Below are 14,084 nucleotides of genomic sequence, written 5' to 3'. Positions count from 1 at the left end.
GGAAGAAACCTCAGACAGAGCCAGTGAAGACAACCTTTGGCCTCAGCGGGGGCTGCTCCTTTTTAAAAAAAAAAATCCTCATCATACTACCTCAGCTTTTGCAACTCCGTGCATTTGTTGAACTTCCTCTCCAGACTCCTCGAAGCTAAAACGTTTCCCAGCAGGGTTTAATTTTCTTGATGACCAAAGTCTCTTTCAGTCGTCTTGGTTCACGCTAAGGCAAATCTGCCTCAGCCAGCCCTGTGAGCTGTGCGCTGACCAAAAGAACGAGGTCAAATGGGTTTCCCTGCAGGGTGCCTGGGCTCAGACACCTAGGTGGAGCTCTGAGTAGAGTCGCTGTTCCTTCCTGTCCAAAGGATTCCTGGATGTCTACCTGAAGGTTTTTCAGGCATGCCATACTAGGAGGAGACTTCAGAGTAGATCCAGAACCCACTGGAGAGATTATGTGCCTCATCTGGCCTGGGAGAAACTCGGGATCCCACAGGAGAAACTGGAAAGTGTAGCTAGGAGGAAGCATGTGTGGAATACCCAGTTTAGCTGCTGCCACTGTGACCTGACTTCAGATAAAAAGAAGAAAAAGAGCAAAATGACAGATGATTGTTTTGACTTGATTATCTTGATAATCTGGTTGGAAGTACAGAAGTATATAAAGGTATCGAGGATAATTGTGGTTTGAATTCGTGCAGCAGCAGCAGCAGCACAGTTTGGGCCACATTTTGTGGTTTATATTGGCTCTCTTCTCTTTTGGCTGGATCCCATCTTGCAGTTGGAGAGACTCACTTTCCCACAACACTTCAGCTCAGTTAGACCGAGTCACTCATGCAGGTGCAGTCAGGCTGCTGTTATGTTGTTGAGTGATGCTCTGGAGACTGTTGAAGATTTTATTCTTAATTTAATTACGATTTTGTCGTCTCCTCTTCCTGCTGCTCCTCTGCTTACCCAGCGTTCGGGCTAACGTCGGTTCCTCTGAGATGGTGTTACGGTGCCCTGTGATTTGGAGCTTTCTGATCTGAGTTCTGCAGGAATATGTCTTCATACAAGTTAAAGTTGCCAGTACTGTTTTAAAAATAAACAAAAATACATTTATGGATGATTTTAACAGACTTTATAGGGTTATTGTGATATTATTGGTATTGGACATATTTGTCCAGTTATCATGTAGGATACAGTGACATGCATGGTTGGAGGCCATGATGAATTGCACTAGTCTTATCGGTTGGAGTAGATCAGAAACATACAGCTCCAGAGTTGAAAGGTGCAGGGAGCATGAAGATGCAAAGATTATAAAATCGGAAATAACAGATGCATAGAAAGCTTCTCTGCATCGTGGAAGTCCTGCAGCAGCCTGAGCACGTCGCAGGGTAACTAAGGATTTGTTCTGGGTCACCTGATCCAGTCCCGTTCGTGAGCTTTACCAAAACGAAAGTTTGAAGCTGAACGTGAGAGTCGAAGAGAAAGTTTCTGTCCCACGAGTCCAAACTGGTTCCACAGGAATGGATTTTATTGCCCACTCAATGCAAATATTGTGCACAGTGACTGTGATGTTTGTTACTGCTCATGCATAAAGGAACGAGTGAATATTACATTCACTGCAACTCATCACATCCTTCTCCTAACAGTTATTTTTGTTATCGGTTAACCTGCTGATACTTTGACCGATTATTTCAAACAGTATCTGTTTCTGATGCCTTGATAAGCTTGTTGGGATTCCCAGTGCAGTTCCTTATTTATGTTATACTGGTGTAGCCTCTCGGTTCATTATCTCTTAGAGCCCGTCCTTTTGATTGGCTGGCCCTGGTAAACAGAAGGTTTGGATAGTGGGTGGGATGCGTTATGAGTTCACACTGGGGCAGACTTGGTGTTGGGGGGACTTTTAACTCTTTTCCACATAAGTCTACTTCATTTAAAAGCCTTTAATGTGGTGGATCCTCCATTAAGATACACACACTGAGTGAAAGTGTGGATGCCCCCTCTTGTCAAATGGCACACCTCCAGCTGAAGGATGCTGAGAACCAATCATAACTGTAATTCTGTGTTTTGGCGAAAGATTTCTTTTTTGTAAACTGTTTAGAATCAGGTAGTTTAATTATTAATTTAAGTTTATCGCCTGATTACCATACAGTCAGGCATTCATCCCGACATGCACACATCAGAGGACTGGCGAGGCCGGCTGTTCTGTTCTCTTTCCATGTAGAGCTTTATATGTCGGTAACAGAATTTAAAAGTTGATTGTGAATTTCACTGGAAGCCTGTGAAGGGATGCAAGAATAATTAGATAAAAGTGTTTTAGACTTTCTGCGTGCACAAGTATGCTCGGATCTTGGTGAAGGGTAGGACTGAGGCTCTGTGCTGACATGTGTGACTCCACAGAGTCGTCCACAGAAATGCTGCACTGCAGTCGACTACAGCAGGCTTGACTTCTCATCCACGCTGTCCGCAGCAGAGTATGATCCCCACCTTACAGGGCTAATGGCTAAATTAAAATCTCAACCCGAAGCTGATATAACTCTATTATTTTTAAATTTCTCAGTCTGTGTAGTTTCCCCACTGTGATGGTTAAATACATGTTTAAATCAGTGGAATATCCCTTTAAGTCTTTTTCTTGCACCTGAGAATAAATTCAGCGATCAGGCTGTTCAGATGTGAATAAATGAACGTCCCACATCGACCTTGTCGCATCACTATCCTATCAGAATATGCCGTCGCAAGGACATTTTTTTTTCATCGTCAATTGCTCTCAGTGATGAATAAAAATGTGCTCAGAATATTGCCTCGCTCAGTAGTAGGTGGATTAAAAAAAAAAAAAAGAGCTGAGCAGAGCAGCAGCATCGACTCCGTTTGCATTCCCCTCGTGGTTTCTCTCTGACAGCACCAGCGGCTGTGAGTCTGTGGAAGGAGCTCGCTGGCACTGCTGCAGCCCTGCCGGGACCCACCGAGCCTCCTCTCCTCCGCCCTGTCAATGAGCCTCTGTGTGCACTTTCAGGCCAGTCACAGCCTCTTATACCACCCCCATCGTGACAATACCGCAGTTCAGAAAGCAGCCAGAAGTAGCCTCCCTCCCTCACTCCCTCCTTCCCTCACTCCCTGTCTGTTAGTTCACCTCCCCCTCTCCGTGTTTCCCAAAGATGTTACAGCAAGTTTATCTCTGTAGTACCAACAACAGGGCAATGAATATGTGGCTTACTTTCGATATAAATCAACACTGAGACCGAAAATGAATAGCAGCGAAGCTTTTGATGCTTTTCCTTTTCATTGATGATCTGCTAACTGCATTTCTTTGGGTTATGGATTGTTAGCTGGACAAAACGAGGCAGCTACAGCTGAAATATTTCAGTTTTGAGACACTTTGTAGATGAAACAATTTATCTGCAGATGAATGAAGCAGAAAAGCAGTCGGCGAGTGCATCATCTGCCAAGGTCAGTGCTGCAGATCTGGTTCAAAATGTAACGAATTCTTCCTTTGCCCACCTTTTGGCTTTAGTAGTTTTTGTGTAGTCGTGCTGAAACCCCCTTAAAATTGCACAGTAAATGCCCACAATATGAGAAAGAAAACTTGTGCTTGGCAAGAAGGAAGAAAAATGTAAACCATAGAGAGAAAGGGAGAAAACACAAACAAGAAGCCAAAAGTTAGCATCATGGAGTGATGGTGTTTAAAGACATTAATAGTGAAAAGAAAGGGGAGTGGAGAGAAAATGGGCATCATGGGAAACCCCCCAGCAGCTTTATGCTATAGCAGCATAACTAAGAAATGCTTCTGATCCTGGTCTAACTATAAGTTTTATCAAAAAGGGAAGTTTTAAATCAGATCTTTAAAGCAGAGAGTGTTTCTGTCTCCCAAACTGGTTCCACAGGAGAGGAGCCTGAAAGCTGGAGGCTCTGCCTCCCATTCTACTTTTAGAAACTCCAAGAACCGCAAGTAAGCCTGCAGTCTGTGAGCGAAGCACTCTGCTGGGATAACATGATACTAAAAGGTTTTTAAGATGTGATGGAGGTTTGATCCTTCAGGACTTTGTATGTGAGAAGAAGGATTTTAAATTCAATTCTTAACAGGGAGCCAAGGAAGGGAAGCTAATGTGGGAGAAATACGATCCCGCTTTGTAGTCCAGATATTTCTGAGTGTGTTCAAAAACTGCATTAAAAGAGGTCGGTTAGTAAGAATACTTTTTTTTTTTTTTTTTAAATGACGTGAACACATTAGCCAAAATGCTGGGATTTTGTTTATCTGCTAGTCATTGATTAAAAGTGCAGAAATGAAAAAATAGAAGCCAATTTGTCATTAAATGATGGCTGATAGTTTAACTGTTTTCCACCTTGGATGCCTGCCTGGGGTAAAAAGTTGTTTCTCTTTTCTGAGCTGAATAGTTTGTCAGATTTCAGGCCTGCTTCCAGAACAAAATGACTGTGATTATTAGAGAGGGTTATCTCTGCCTGTACAGTTTACTGGGGCTAAACTGGAAAATCCCAGAACTTATTCTGAAGGTCATCAGACCGCATGTGTATTGAATATGAAGGTCGTCAAATTTCGTCTTTATGGGGAAAAAGAGTTAAAGTTTGCTTCTTTTTTTTAAAACAAAGAATGTAAACAGATAATGGCAGCTGACGCAGCGTGTCTGACATCAGTGGTCAATTTAGCTTCATAGCTGCATCAAACTACATCTACACCAGCCGCCTTCTGCTTTTGTGATGTTTGCAGTCGTACACAGAAAAAGCGGTCAGCGTCACAACAGTGAGTGAGCTGTTGTGGAAAGACTTTGTGGCATTTTTGTTTTGTCACACTTTATGAGGCGTATCAGTTGCAGCATCATTTTTTTTGTCCATTGTGACACAGCGTGCAAGATGAGATGATAAACTTTTTGTTCCAGTCTCAGACACACGATATCAGCCCATCTAATCTGGACCACATAGGGCATTTTGAACCGGCATTAGCGTTAGAGCAGAATTCAAGTTTCTTCATGTCTAATATGAGAATCTACCATTGTAACAGTGGATCCAGGTTACAGTTACAGAGCTACAGCAGCGTCTACAGCTGTGGGGATGCATGCCAGCTAGAGGTGTTAGAGATTCTGTCTAAATCCCCAACACCGTTCTTCTACTTTTTTCTAGTAAAAGCTCCCTCAGACTTTGTTACACCATGCAATAACATTTGAAAAAGTGTCTTATTGGCAATAACCTGGATAGAAGAGCACACAGTGGATGACTGTCAGTCATGGATTGGCCTCCCCAGAGCCTGGACCTCAACATTACTGAAGCAGTGTGGGTTCATCCTGACAGAGCACTGAACAAAAGCAGATAAAAAAACAAAGAAAAGCTTTGAATGTCTTTTAAAAAAGCCTGGAAACTATTTCTGAAGACTATTTAAAGTACAAGAAAACTGCCTAAAAGAGGTCAGACTGTGTTGAATATTGACTTTTAGGCTTGTTTGAACTGTACAAACCTTAAACACTATAGTTCCATGTATGTTTGCACATATTTCAATAAGTCGCTGCACCTGTTTCCCATTATCTTAGGAAATTGTGATGAAATGGAAGGTGGGTCGAGACTTTTGCACAGCAGTTAGGGAAAAGCTGCTTCTGTGTTTAGCTTTATGGTAAATGATCTCTCTGTACAGTCTATAGCCGATTAGTCAATAGGCACACAATATATTTGCTGAGGAAAAAAAATTGATTGTTGATCAATTATTCGGTCATCGAACCTCAGCCTGGCTGCTTGTCGATGTGAAGATTTGCTGTTTTATGTCCCAAGAAGCTGGATACCGTAAATTTTTAAAATAAAATAAAAAAAGAGCGTAACTCGTTCTAACAGATGCTTCTTTGCTGGTGGCTCTTTTTCGTTTTTTTTCCAGAGAGGCTTGTGACGTTATCTGTGCACTTCAAAAGAAAAACCACAGCAGCCAAGGCAAAACCACATTTTCGTGTTATATTTAGAATCACTTTTGTTGTCTTTTGGTGCACGCTGTAATTTCCATGTGAATGTTCGCAAACACACACACAGAGGGATGTGTGCATGCTTCTCCATCCTGCTGCCCGGAGCTTTGATGTGCATTAGTGAAGAGAAGATCTGGTATTTATAACCACTCAGCCATCCGTTTGACCTTGGATGCAGGAACGATACTAATATCTGCTTCCGTTCTTAGATGGGGTTCATTGATCATCCCTCCATTATACGTGTAGATTCGGCCGCGTGGAGTCGATCGCGGCTCAATAAGCAGCCTACACTTTGGATGGTGCTGCTCAGGTTTGTCCGTCGGCGTTCACAGCCCAGCGATGTTCGATAATCTTCCCGTAAACGCTTTGCAAACAGCTCCTGTTACACGAGGCCTGGTGGGTCTCTGCTGAGTTTTTATTTTTTATGTTTTTAAACTATTAGAAGCTACTGAACTTTTCCAATCAGTGCTTTTAATTCTCTGTGCATTTGTTGAGTTCATATTTAAGGCTTGTTGTACTTCAATACTTGGGCCAATAACGTGACATTAAAATGATGCATTTTTTGGCACTTGACATTGGAGTTGGTGTCCACAAACATCTCTGCAATGTTTTAATATACGGCTCTAATCCATCAGTAACATGATGACACGTTTGTGAAACAGCTCACAGATTCTCAGTGTGTTTGTTTGTTTGTTTTTAAATGACTTCGGCTTCTCATCGTTTATTTTATAATGCAGCGATACAGCTTTTTCCCATGACCACCTTCAAGTCTGAGGCCATTGTTCTCAGCTAGGAAAGGGTGGAGTGGCTACTCCGGGTCAGGGATGCTTTGCTGCACCACATGGAGGAATTTAAGTATCTTTTACATGAGTTAGGGAGGAAGAGAAGATGGCTATACCAGTCTGCTTGTCCAGAGAGGTGTGTGTGAAAGTAAAGCTGTTGATTTAAAGGTCAGTCTACCTCTCTAACCTCACCTATGGCCTCGAACTCCGAGCGATGACCAAAAAACTCGCTGATACAAACGGCGAATTTTAGCTTTCCCTGAAGGTCGGTGGGCTTCATCCTTAGAGATGAGGTGAGGAGTCATTTGTTAGGGACTCAGAGTAGGGCCACTACTCCTTCATATAGAAACCAGCAATCTGAGGTGGTTCAAGCATCTCCTGGGCACCTCCTGGGTGAGGTGTTGCAGGCGTGTCCTACTGGGCGGAGGGCGGAGGATACAGGAACTGGAGGAAGTTACTGGGCTTCTCTGCTTATGGGCTGGATGGATGGTATTTATAGGTTCATGTTAATCACTTTAAATTCTTCAGACTAGTCTCCTCTAAGCTCAGTGTAGGTCATTATTGCATGCTGCTGCTGTTTACCGGCTCCGTCTGAGTGCACCTCCTTTTGCTGCTCCTCACACACACTGTGTGTGTGACGTGTAGCTGACAAGAGACGGGCGAAGTGAAATAATAAAAATAACTGAGTTGACAACATAACGATGTGTTAGTGTAAGTGTAGTAAAAGTTTCCCGACAAGTGTCAAACCAAATATAATGAAAGAAGAAGTGAGAGAGGGACAAACGGTCGTTCTTGTATCTTTTCAGCCACTCACTCGACCTCAGTTTGTGGTTAAGTGAAAAACTTTTATACAAATAGAAGTTGTTGATATAGCAGCTTAAATTTCTCTAAACTGCTGACCTTTGCTGTTTCCTTCATGTTGCATGAGTTTCTCTGCTGCAAACCAGAGCACTGTTTGTCACTGATGACCAATCCAGCTTCACAGCAACCAACTGGAGCTTTATAGCGTTTTCTTCCAAAATAAAAGTCCCCCATTTTTCTCTGTTAATATTGTAGTGACAAACACACATTTTATAGAATATTGAAAGGGATACCCTCCCTTTTAAGTTTAAAAACTAAAAAGTTACACCCCATCCACGTCCTTTTTTTTTTTTACTCGTCACAAACAAGGAAATACTTCATCTCAGTCACTGGTGGGAACAGCAAACCCAGTTTCATGCTGCAGGTGTCTAAAGTTAAATTATTTTCACTTTAATAAAGAATTTTGGTAATAATTTTTCTCTTTCCGTCACTTTTTGCTGCACTCGGCATGAGTCTGTCAACAGGAGGGCGCAGTGCTGCGAAGCTGGAGGCGTGCAGCAGTCGCCTGGAGCTCTTCATCTAACAGCTCACCGTGGCTCCTTCTCTGACTGTTACTAATGCAGAAATCTCAGACTGATTCACTGATGGCTGTAAGCTCACTGCTGACGAGCACCTCGCATTTCCTGTGGCTACTTTATAATGAGCATCAACTCTGGTTTCGATAGCAGCAGAAGAAAATGTTCTGTTTGCTTCTATGATGGCTTTTCTGGGAATGTCGCCGCCAACGCTAGTTGTTAATCCTTAAAATTTATAAGCTTTGCAATACTTTCATCATTAGCTTAGGCTAATCATTATCGTTGTATTACCTCAGCAGGCCATCGATGGTGAATCCTAGTCTCAAACTTCAGATTGTGGCCACTGCCGTGTTAGTTTGCAGAGGTCTGGATAGAGGATGGAGGCTACGGTGGAAGTCTGAGGACTGGGACTCAAGTCTGAGGTCCAGTCAAGTGGCCATGAGAGGAACTGCATTTGCACTCTCGCACTGGCTTCATTTCTCAGCCCTCGACGTTGCAGTTTAGATTTAACAGGTGTTTTGTTTTGTTTTTTCAAAAAATGGCAGTTGTCACTTTATCAGCTAGTTGGTGATACTCTGCTGCATTTAGCAACCAAAACAAGAATAGAATAATCCTTTAATTGTCCCACAAGGGGGAAATTTGGTTGTAACAGCAGCAAAAAAATAACACATATACAAACAGAACAGGACACAGGACATAGAACAGACCCACACACAGTTTTTTTTTACATATTTACATCATGGACAATAGTTACTAAAACAGAGTACTGCACAATTATTAAAATTAAAGCACAGATAAGTGTTTAAATAGTCAAGAATATTTGGAATAATTGGAAAAGAACAGATTGTGTATTGTAAAAAGTAGAAATGTAACTTCCAATAAGTTAGTGTATATATATGTTGAAAACTGATTTATAAGGAAGAATCAGGTGTAACTTTGTGTTAAAAACACTAATAAAGGAGTGGAAGGACATAGCTTTTACCTAACCATAGTCATCGGGAGTAAATCGTGTGTTTCTTTGGGACTATTTTCAGCCTTGGATTAATCCAGATTTGTTTCTCCGGTGAGTATTCATGGCAGCAGGAGGATGTATATAGGGCTGACGGTAGAGAGCAAAGGCGTCACCCTGTATAACAGTAAGGGTGAAGTGGTGTGGATAGCGCAGTGAATATTACCTGAACTGTTTTGGTTGAATAATAAAGAAAGATTTCAAATAATACGACCTTACATGCCAACTTCAGGTTTTCAGGCTCAAAATATGTTTCAGGAAACAGAACTGAGGTTGGACACTGTGCCCTGAATATTAGAGCCTCTCTGCATGCGTTAAGTGCACACGGCGGTTTGTTTGTGTGTCACCTGTCCGTGTCAGGAAGACAGGAAAGTGTGCCAGGTCCTGATTGGCCTCCAGCCACAGAATCAGCCTTGTTTCATCCGCTCTAATGACTCTTTAAGATGTGGCTTTTGGATCTGGGTCCACTTTGTCACACCTACTTCCTGTGTCTCTCTCTCTCTGTACTCTGAGACACACCTGGAGCCGTGCCTGATGGACTGGTGCTCAGCCATATGCCCCGCAGTGTGCCATGCTCGCAGACTCGGGCAGCCGGTTTGCTCAGCGTGGAGCTGCACGTCGATCTGTGGATTTACTGAAGCAGTGCAATATGGACACAAAGGCTTATCTCTGTCCAGAGTGTCTGAAACAACGCAGGATCCATGGATTAATGCATTTGTGGAGCGATCCTCGATATGTAGTAGGTACTGCGATGCGGAGGCAGTAACAGGCTGCTCACGCGTGGAGTGTAGAGGGCTTCACTCTGAAGTGGTGTTGAAACGAGACGCTGCTGCTGTCAGAGTACAGACAGAGTTTAATGGTGGTAATAACGTTAACGTCACTCCTGGAGATGAAAACAGGGTTTGATGTAAAACAGGCCTCGGTGCAGTTTACTGGTATCCCCGGTGTTTGTTTTGGTTTGCTTGGAGAGCCAGACGGGTGGAGTTTACAGCAACAGCACAAATAAGACGCAGGCAGCAGGAACTGAGACAACATGAAATGACTGATTGATTAACAGCAGTGTGTCAGACGTGACAATTTCATGGTTTCCTTTTTATTCACCATACATACAACAAATCGGACGATAAGGGTTATTTTTAGTATTTATTGCTGGGCAGAAGTTGTCGAGTTGGTCTGTGTTTGGATTGTTAGTCGAAAGAAGTGCTTCAGTTACTTCATGACTCTTTAGTTTAAAAAAATATACGTAAATCGAACACTCTCTGTTTCATTGCTTTCAAATGACTCCACATCATCACCTGAGAGATTGCCAGTTAACATCACAACTGTCAGTTTGTCATTTTATTTATTTTTCTCTGTATTTTTTGACAGCTCAGAGCTGCAAACTTTAACATTTCCATTTCTGAAAGCACAGAAGGATGGGCTCAATCTTGCTGGTGCCTCATTATGACTTATTTTGGTCTACACTGTGTGATTTCTCCACAAATAAGATGAACTGTATGTAGACGCCCCACCGAGCGACTGACGTTTTTGGTCTCATGCTTTCAGATTAATCGTAATGTGGTAACAACCTTCATTTCTTGCAGATGAAAACAATGTCTGACGAGACAGAACAGAGAATGTGCGACGAGGATTTCGGTTCGGACGAGGAAGGCGAGGAGGGAGACGTGGAGTCTTACCTGGAGGACAACAGCAGCGAGCTCATGGACCGACTGAGAGAGCTGGAGGTGAGGGAGCGAAAGACTCGCCGTCCTCTTTGGGATCATTGACAACTCAAACCACCTCCACCAGTGGCAGCGACACACGTTTGTCTGCTGTTTCCCGTTAGTTCTGTGGAGATTTCTTACATACAAAAGCAACTGCAGGCAATAAATTGTCATTGATGTTGGTATTATTTTAGACCACACAATCTGGGCCATAAGAGACAATTCAAGCGGTCGTTTTGGGTGCACAGCTCTGGCCACATAAACCCAGATGTTGAATGTTGACTTTGTGAAGGCTTCAAATTGAAATTTAAAATGTAAAAATAAATCTAAAGGTGGTGATATCAAAGGAAAGAAACTGCTCACAAAGACTGCAATGATTTATTGATATTGATTTAAGTTTCCACTTCTTTGCTAATGTTCTAAAGGACAAAGTTACAGTTATTCACTTTCTTGCTGATAGATGAGCACATTGCACACTCCAGTATAACTCTACAGGTAGCAGCTGGTTAGCTTTGACTGGAATTGCGGAAGCTACTCACCACCTAGCTCTCCTTAAAGCTAACAAAATCTTTTTGTTGGGGATTAGCAGGCTGCTTGAAGGAAGCTTGCCTTGATACGTTTATCGATGTGACATATTTACTAGGGGTGCAACGATACACAAAATTCACGGTTCGGTTTGATACTTTGGTGTCACGGTTCGATATTTTTTCGATACAAAAAAATGTTCATGCATTTTTAATTTGTCATTTATTAAAATTATAAATATATATTTTAACTCAAAGGTACAGCTTTTAAATTTAACCCTAACCCTTATGCGTGTTTTTTTTTATTTTGACAGCGAATGCGCACCTGCGGACCACTTATGTGCAGCCCTGGTTATTTAGCTCGTCATATTGCAGCCACAGAAATTATTTTGTCCATGAAACCATAAAGCTGCACTTTCTTTTTGCCTTATAGTCTGATTTGTCATAACTTCTCCGTTTTGTGGTAAGCTTTTCTTTGGCTGTCACTTCTTCACCCTGACCTGTCTTATTTGGCTCAGCAGAACTAAAATATATATCTGTCTGTGAAGGTTCTCAGTCATCCAGGTCATCGTAGTCAAATATATATCCTGCTGCTTTTACACGCTCACTCACATAAGCTCAGCGATTCTCTGCGCGATCAACCTCTCACATGTTTAAGCTGCGGGAGATTTCACTTGTCATGTTTGCATAGTAAGCTAACGATTAATAAGACGATGTCAGAGGAATTGGTGCACAAATTATCATCACTCACAGATCAGTGCTGTCGCTCTCTATACACAGTTCGCACGATTGCAAAGTGAAAGCAAAAAAACAAGCGCAAATTCAAACGCGACTTCAATATGTCACATATTGACAGTGGCTCACCGATGCCAATGACATAATTACCCAGCTACATTTCCGAAAGAATGCAAAAGCATTGACATATATTTTTCCTACAATAGCCCGACGGGCAGGGAAGAGATAGATTTTGGTAAACCGACTGAAAAAAATCGCTAGCCCCAGGACGTCGGGCTAGCGATATTGCGAGCCCTGTATCTGATTGAGGAATCACTCATCTTTGGAAAAGAGAGTTTATTACAGAGAAATGTCTCTTTCCAAAATAAAAGCTATACTATCCGCTTCTTCTGGGCTATATTCTCAGCAGCATAAGGAGAGTCATGTGCTAACAGCTGTCTAAATGACTCGGCTAAAGTTAGTAGCATGCTTGTTGTTTTTGTCTTTGCACTAGGATGATGTCGGCGTAAATGTGCAGTCATATTCGTTGTGTTCCCACTAGTGCTTTCAGGTTAATCTCGTTGAAATGACCTTAACACCACAACACGGCAAATCTCCGTTAACGAGCTACCGCTGATCGCTCCGTGCATGGGGCTACACGGCAAACACGTTAACGAGCTAACTGCGCTAACACACTAGTTCACACCAATGTAATTGAGCATTGCATGGCACATCCAACATACTGTTTTACTTTAGTCCATGACTCGCTTACCTTCAGGGTCATACGTCACATGAAAACCAAAATAATTCCAAACGCCAGATGTGAATGAGGGTGGGGGAGGTGCCCTGCGCTCTTCCTTCTGACTATGCTGTCTGTGTTGAGCGCTCAGTGGATCTGCGCTCGACAGTGCAGCCTAGGCGGAGTAGTCGAACGCACTGAGCGCTCAACACAGACAGCATCGTCAGAAGGAAAGTTGATAAAATAAATTACAAATAGGGATGGGTATCGTTTAGGTTTTATCCGATACCGGTGCCAAATCGGTACTTTTGAAACGGTGCCGGTGCTTAAACGGTGCTCAAACCGGTGCTTAAAGAATGGAGAACACAAAATTGGTCCAAAAACCTCTCATGTTCAGCTGGTTCACCAGGCCATCAGACTGCTGAACACGTCATAGACACCTCAGCTTCACTACTGGAACTTTAACATTATGCACTCCATACTGTACAGTAATGCCACTGTTTTGCACATGTCTCAACTCTGTATATTTTATATATTTTATTTATTGTTTACTCTATTTAATTTGTAAAATATGTGTACACACACACACACACACACACACACACACACACACGTAGGAAAATATTTAGTATACACATCCAGAAATGCATATACTATTATATATTGTACATATATTTATTAGTTTCAGATGTAGCCATTCTTGTATTTTGCTTGTTTACATTATTGTATTTTGCACAACTCTGTTGCTTGTGAAGCTCGCACACAAGAATTTCACTCACATGTGCTGTACCAATGTACCTGCACATGTGATGTGACAATAAAAGTGATTTGATTTGATTTGGTTTGGTTTTTGTAAAAAGATAACAATGTTAGCCTTTTCTGAAGCTATGGGGCATATATGGTATCACTCTTGGCTGGAAGCAGTGCTTAAACAATGGAAAAAACACAAACTTTGTCCAAAAACCTCTCATGTTCAGCTGTTTCCCTCTTTTTCTTTGGTCATTTTAGCCTTTTTGGCCAGGGTGAAGAGAGTATCTGCCATCAAACAAGAACACAGCCGCATGTAGCTATGATGATGTTTGCTAGTTCACCTTACCTGCATTAATGTAATAACGTGGTTAGCCTACTCAACGTAAATTACACAGGAACAACATTAAGCTACTCACGCAGAGAAGAACGGCTGCTGCTGCCATCATCATCCTCATCATTTCTGCTACACTGGCAGGGCTAGGGGCCAGGACTCTCCTCTTCGTGTTTTTGGGTATGTTGCTAACTCCGGGTCCGATAACAGGCAACCCACCCGCAGTAGATGC

At 42.3% G+C, this 14,084-nt stretch overlaps 1 protein-coding gene across 1 annotated transcript in view; it reads left to right on the top strand.

Annotated features, from left to right (window-relative positions):
- Positions 1-14,084, top strand: part of nckap5l (NCK-associated protein 5-like) — a 38,445-nt gene that overhangs the window by 9,748 nt on the left and 14,613 nt on the right. Inside the window, exon 3 of the mRNA XM_040038175.1 lies at positions 10,675-10,815. Coding sequence (XP_039894109.1) covers positions 10,675-10,815 — 141 coding nt within the window. The remainder of the gene's footprint in view (positions 1-10,674; positions 10,816-14,084) is intronic.

Source organism: Simochromis diagramma, unplaced genomic scaffold, assembly GCF_900408965.1.
Source record: "Simochromis diagramma unplaced genomic scaffold, fSimDia1.1 OVJJ01000061.1, whole genome shotgun sequence".
Classification (NCBI taxonomy): domain Eukaryota; kingdom Metazoa; phylum Chordata; class Actinopteri; order Cichliformes; family Cichlidae; genus Simochromis; species Simochromis diagramma.
Note: the sequence above shows the minus strand (reverse complement) of the source record. Positions and strands in the feature narration are given on the sequence as shown.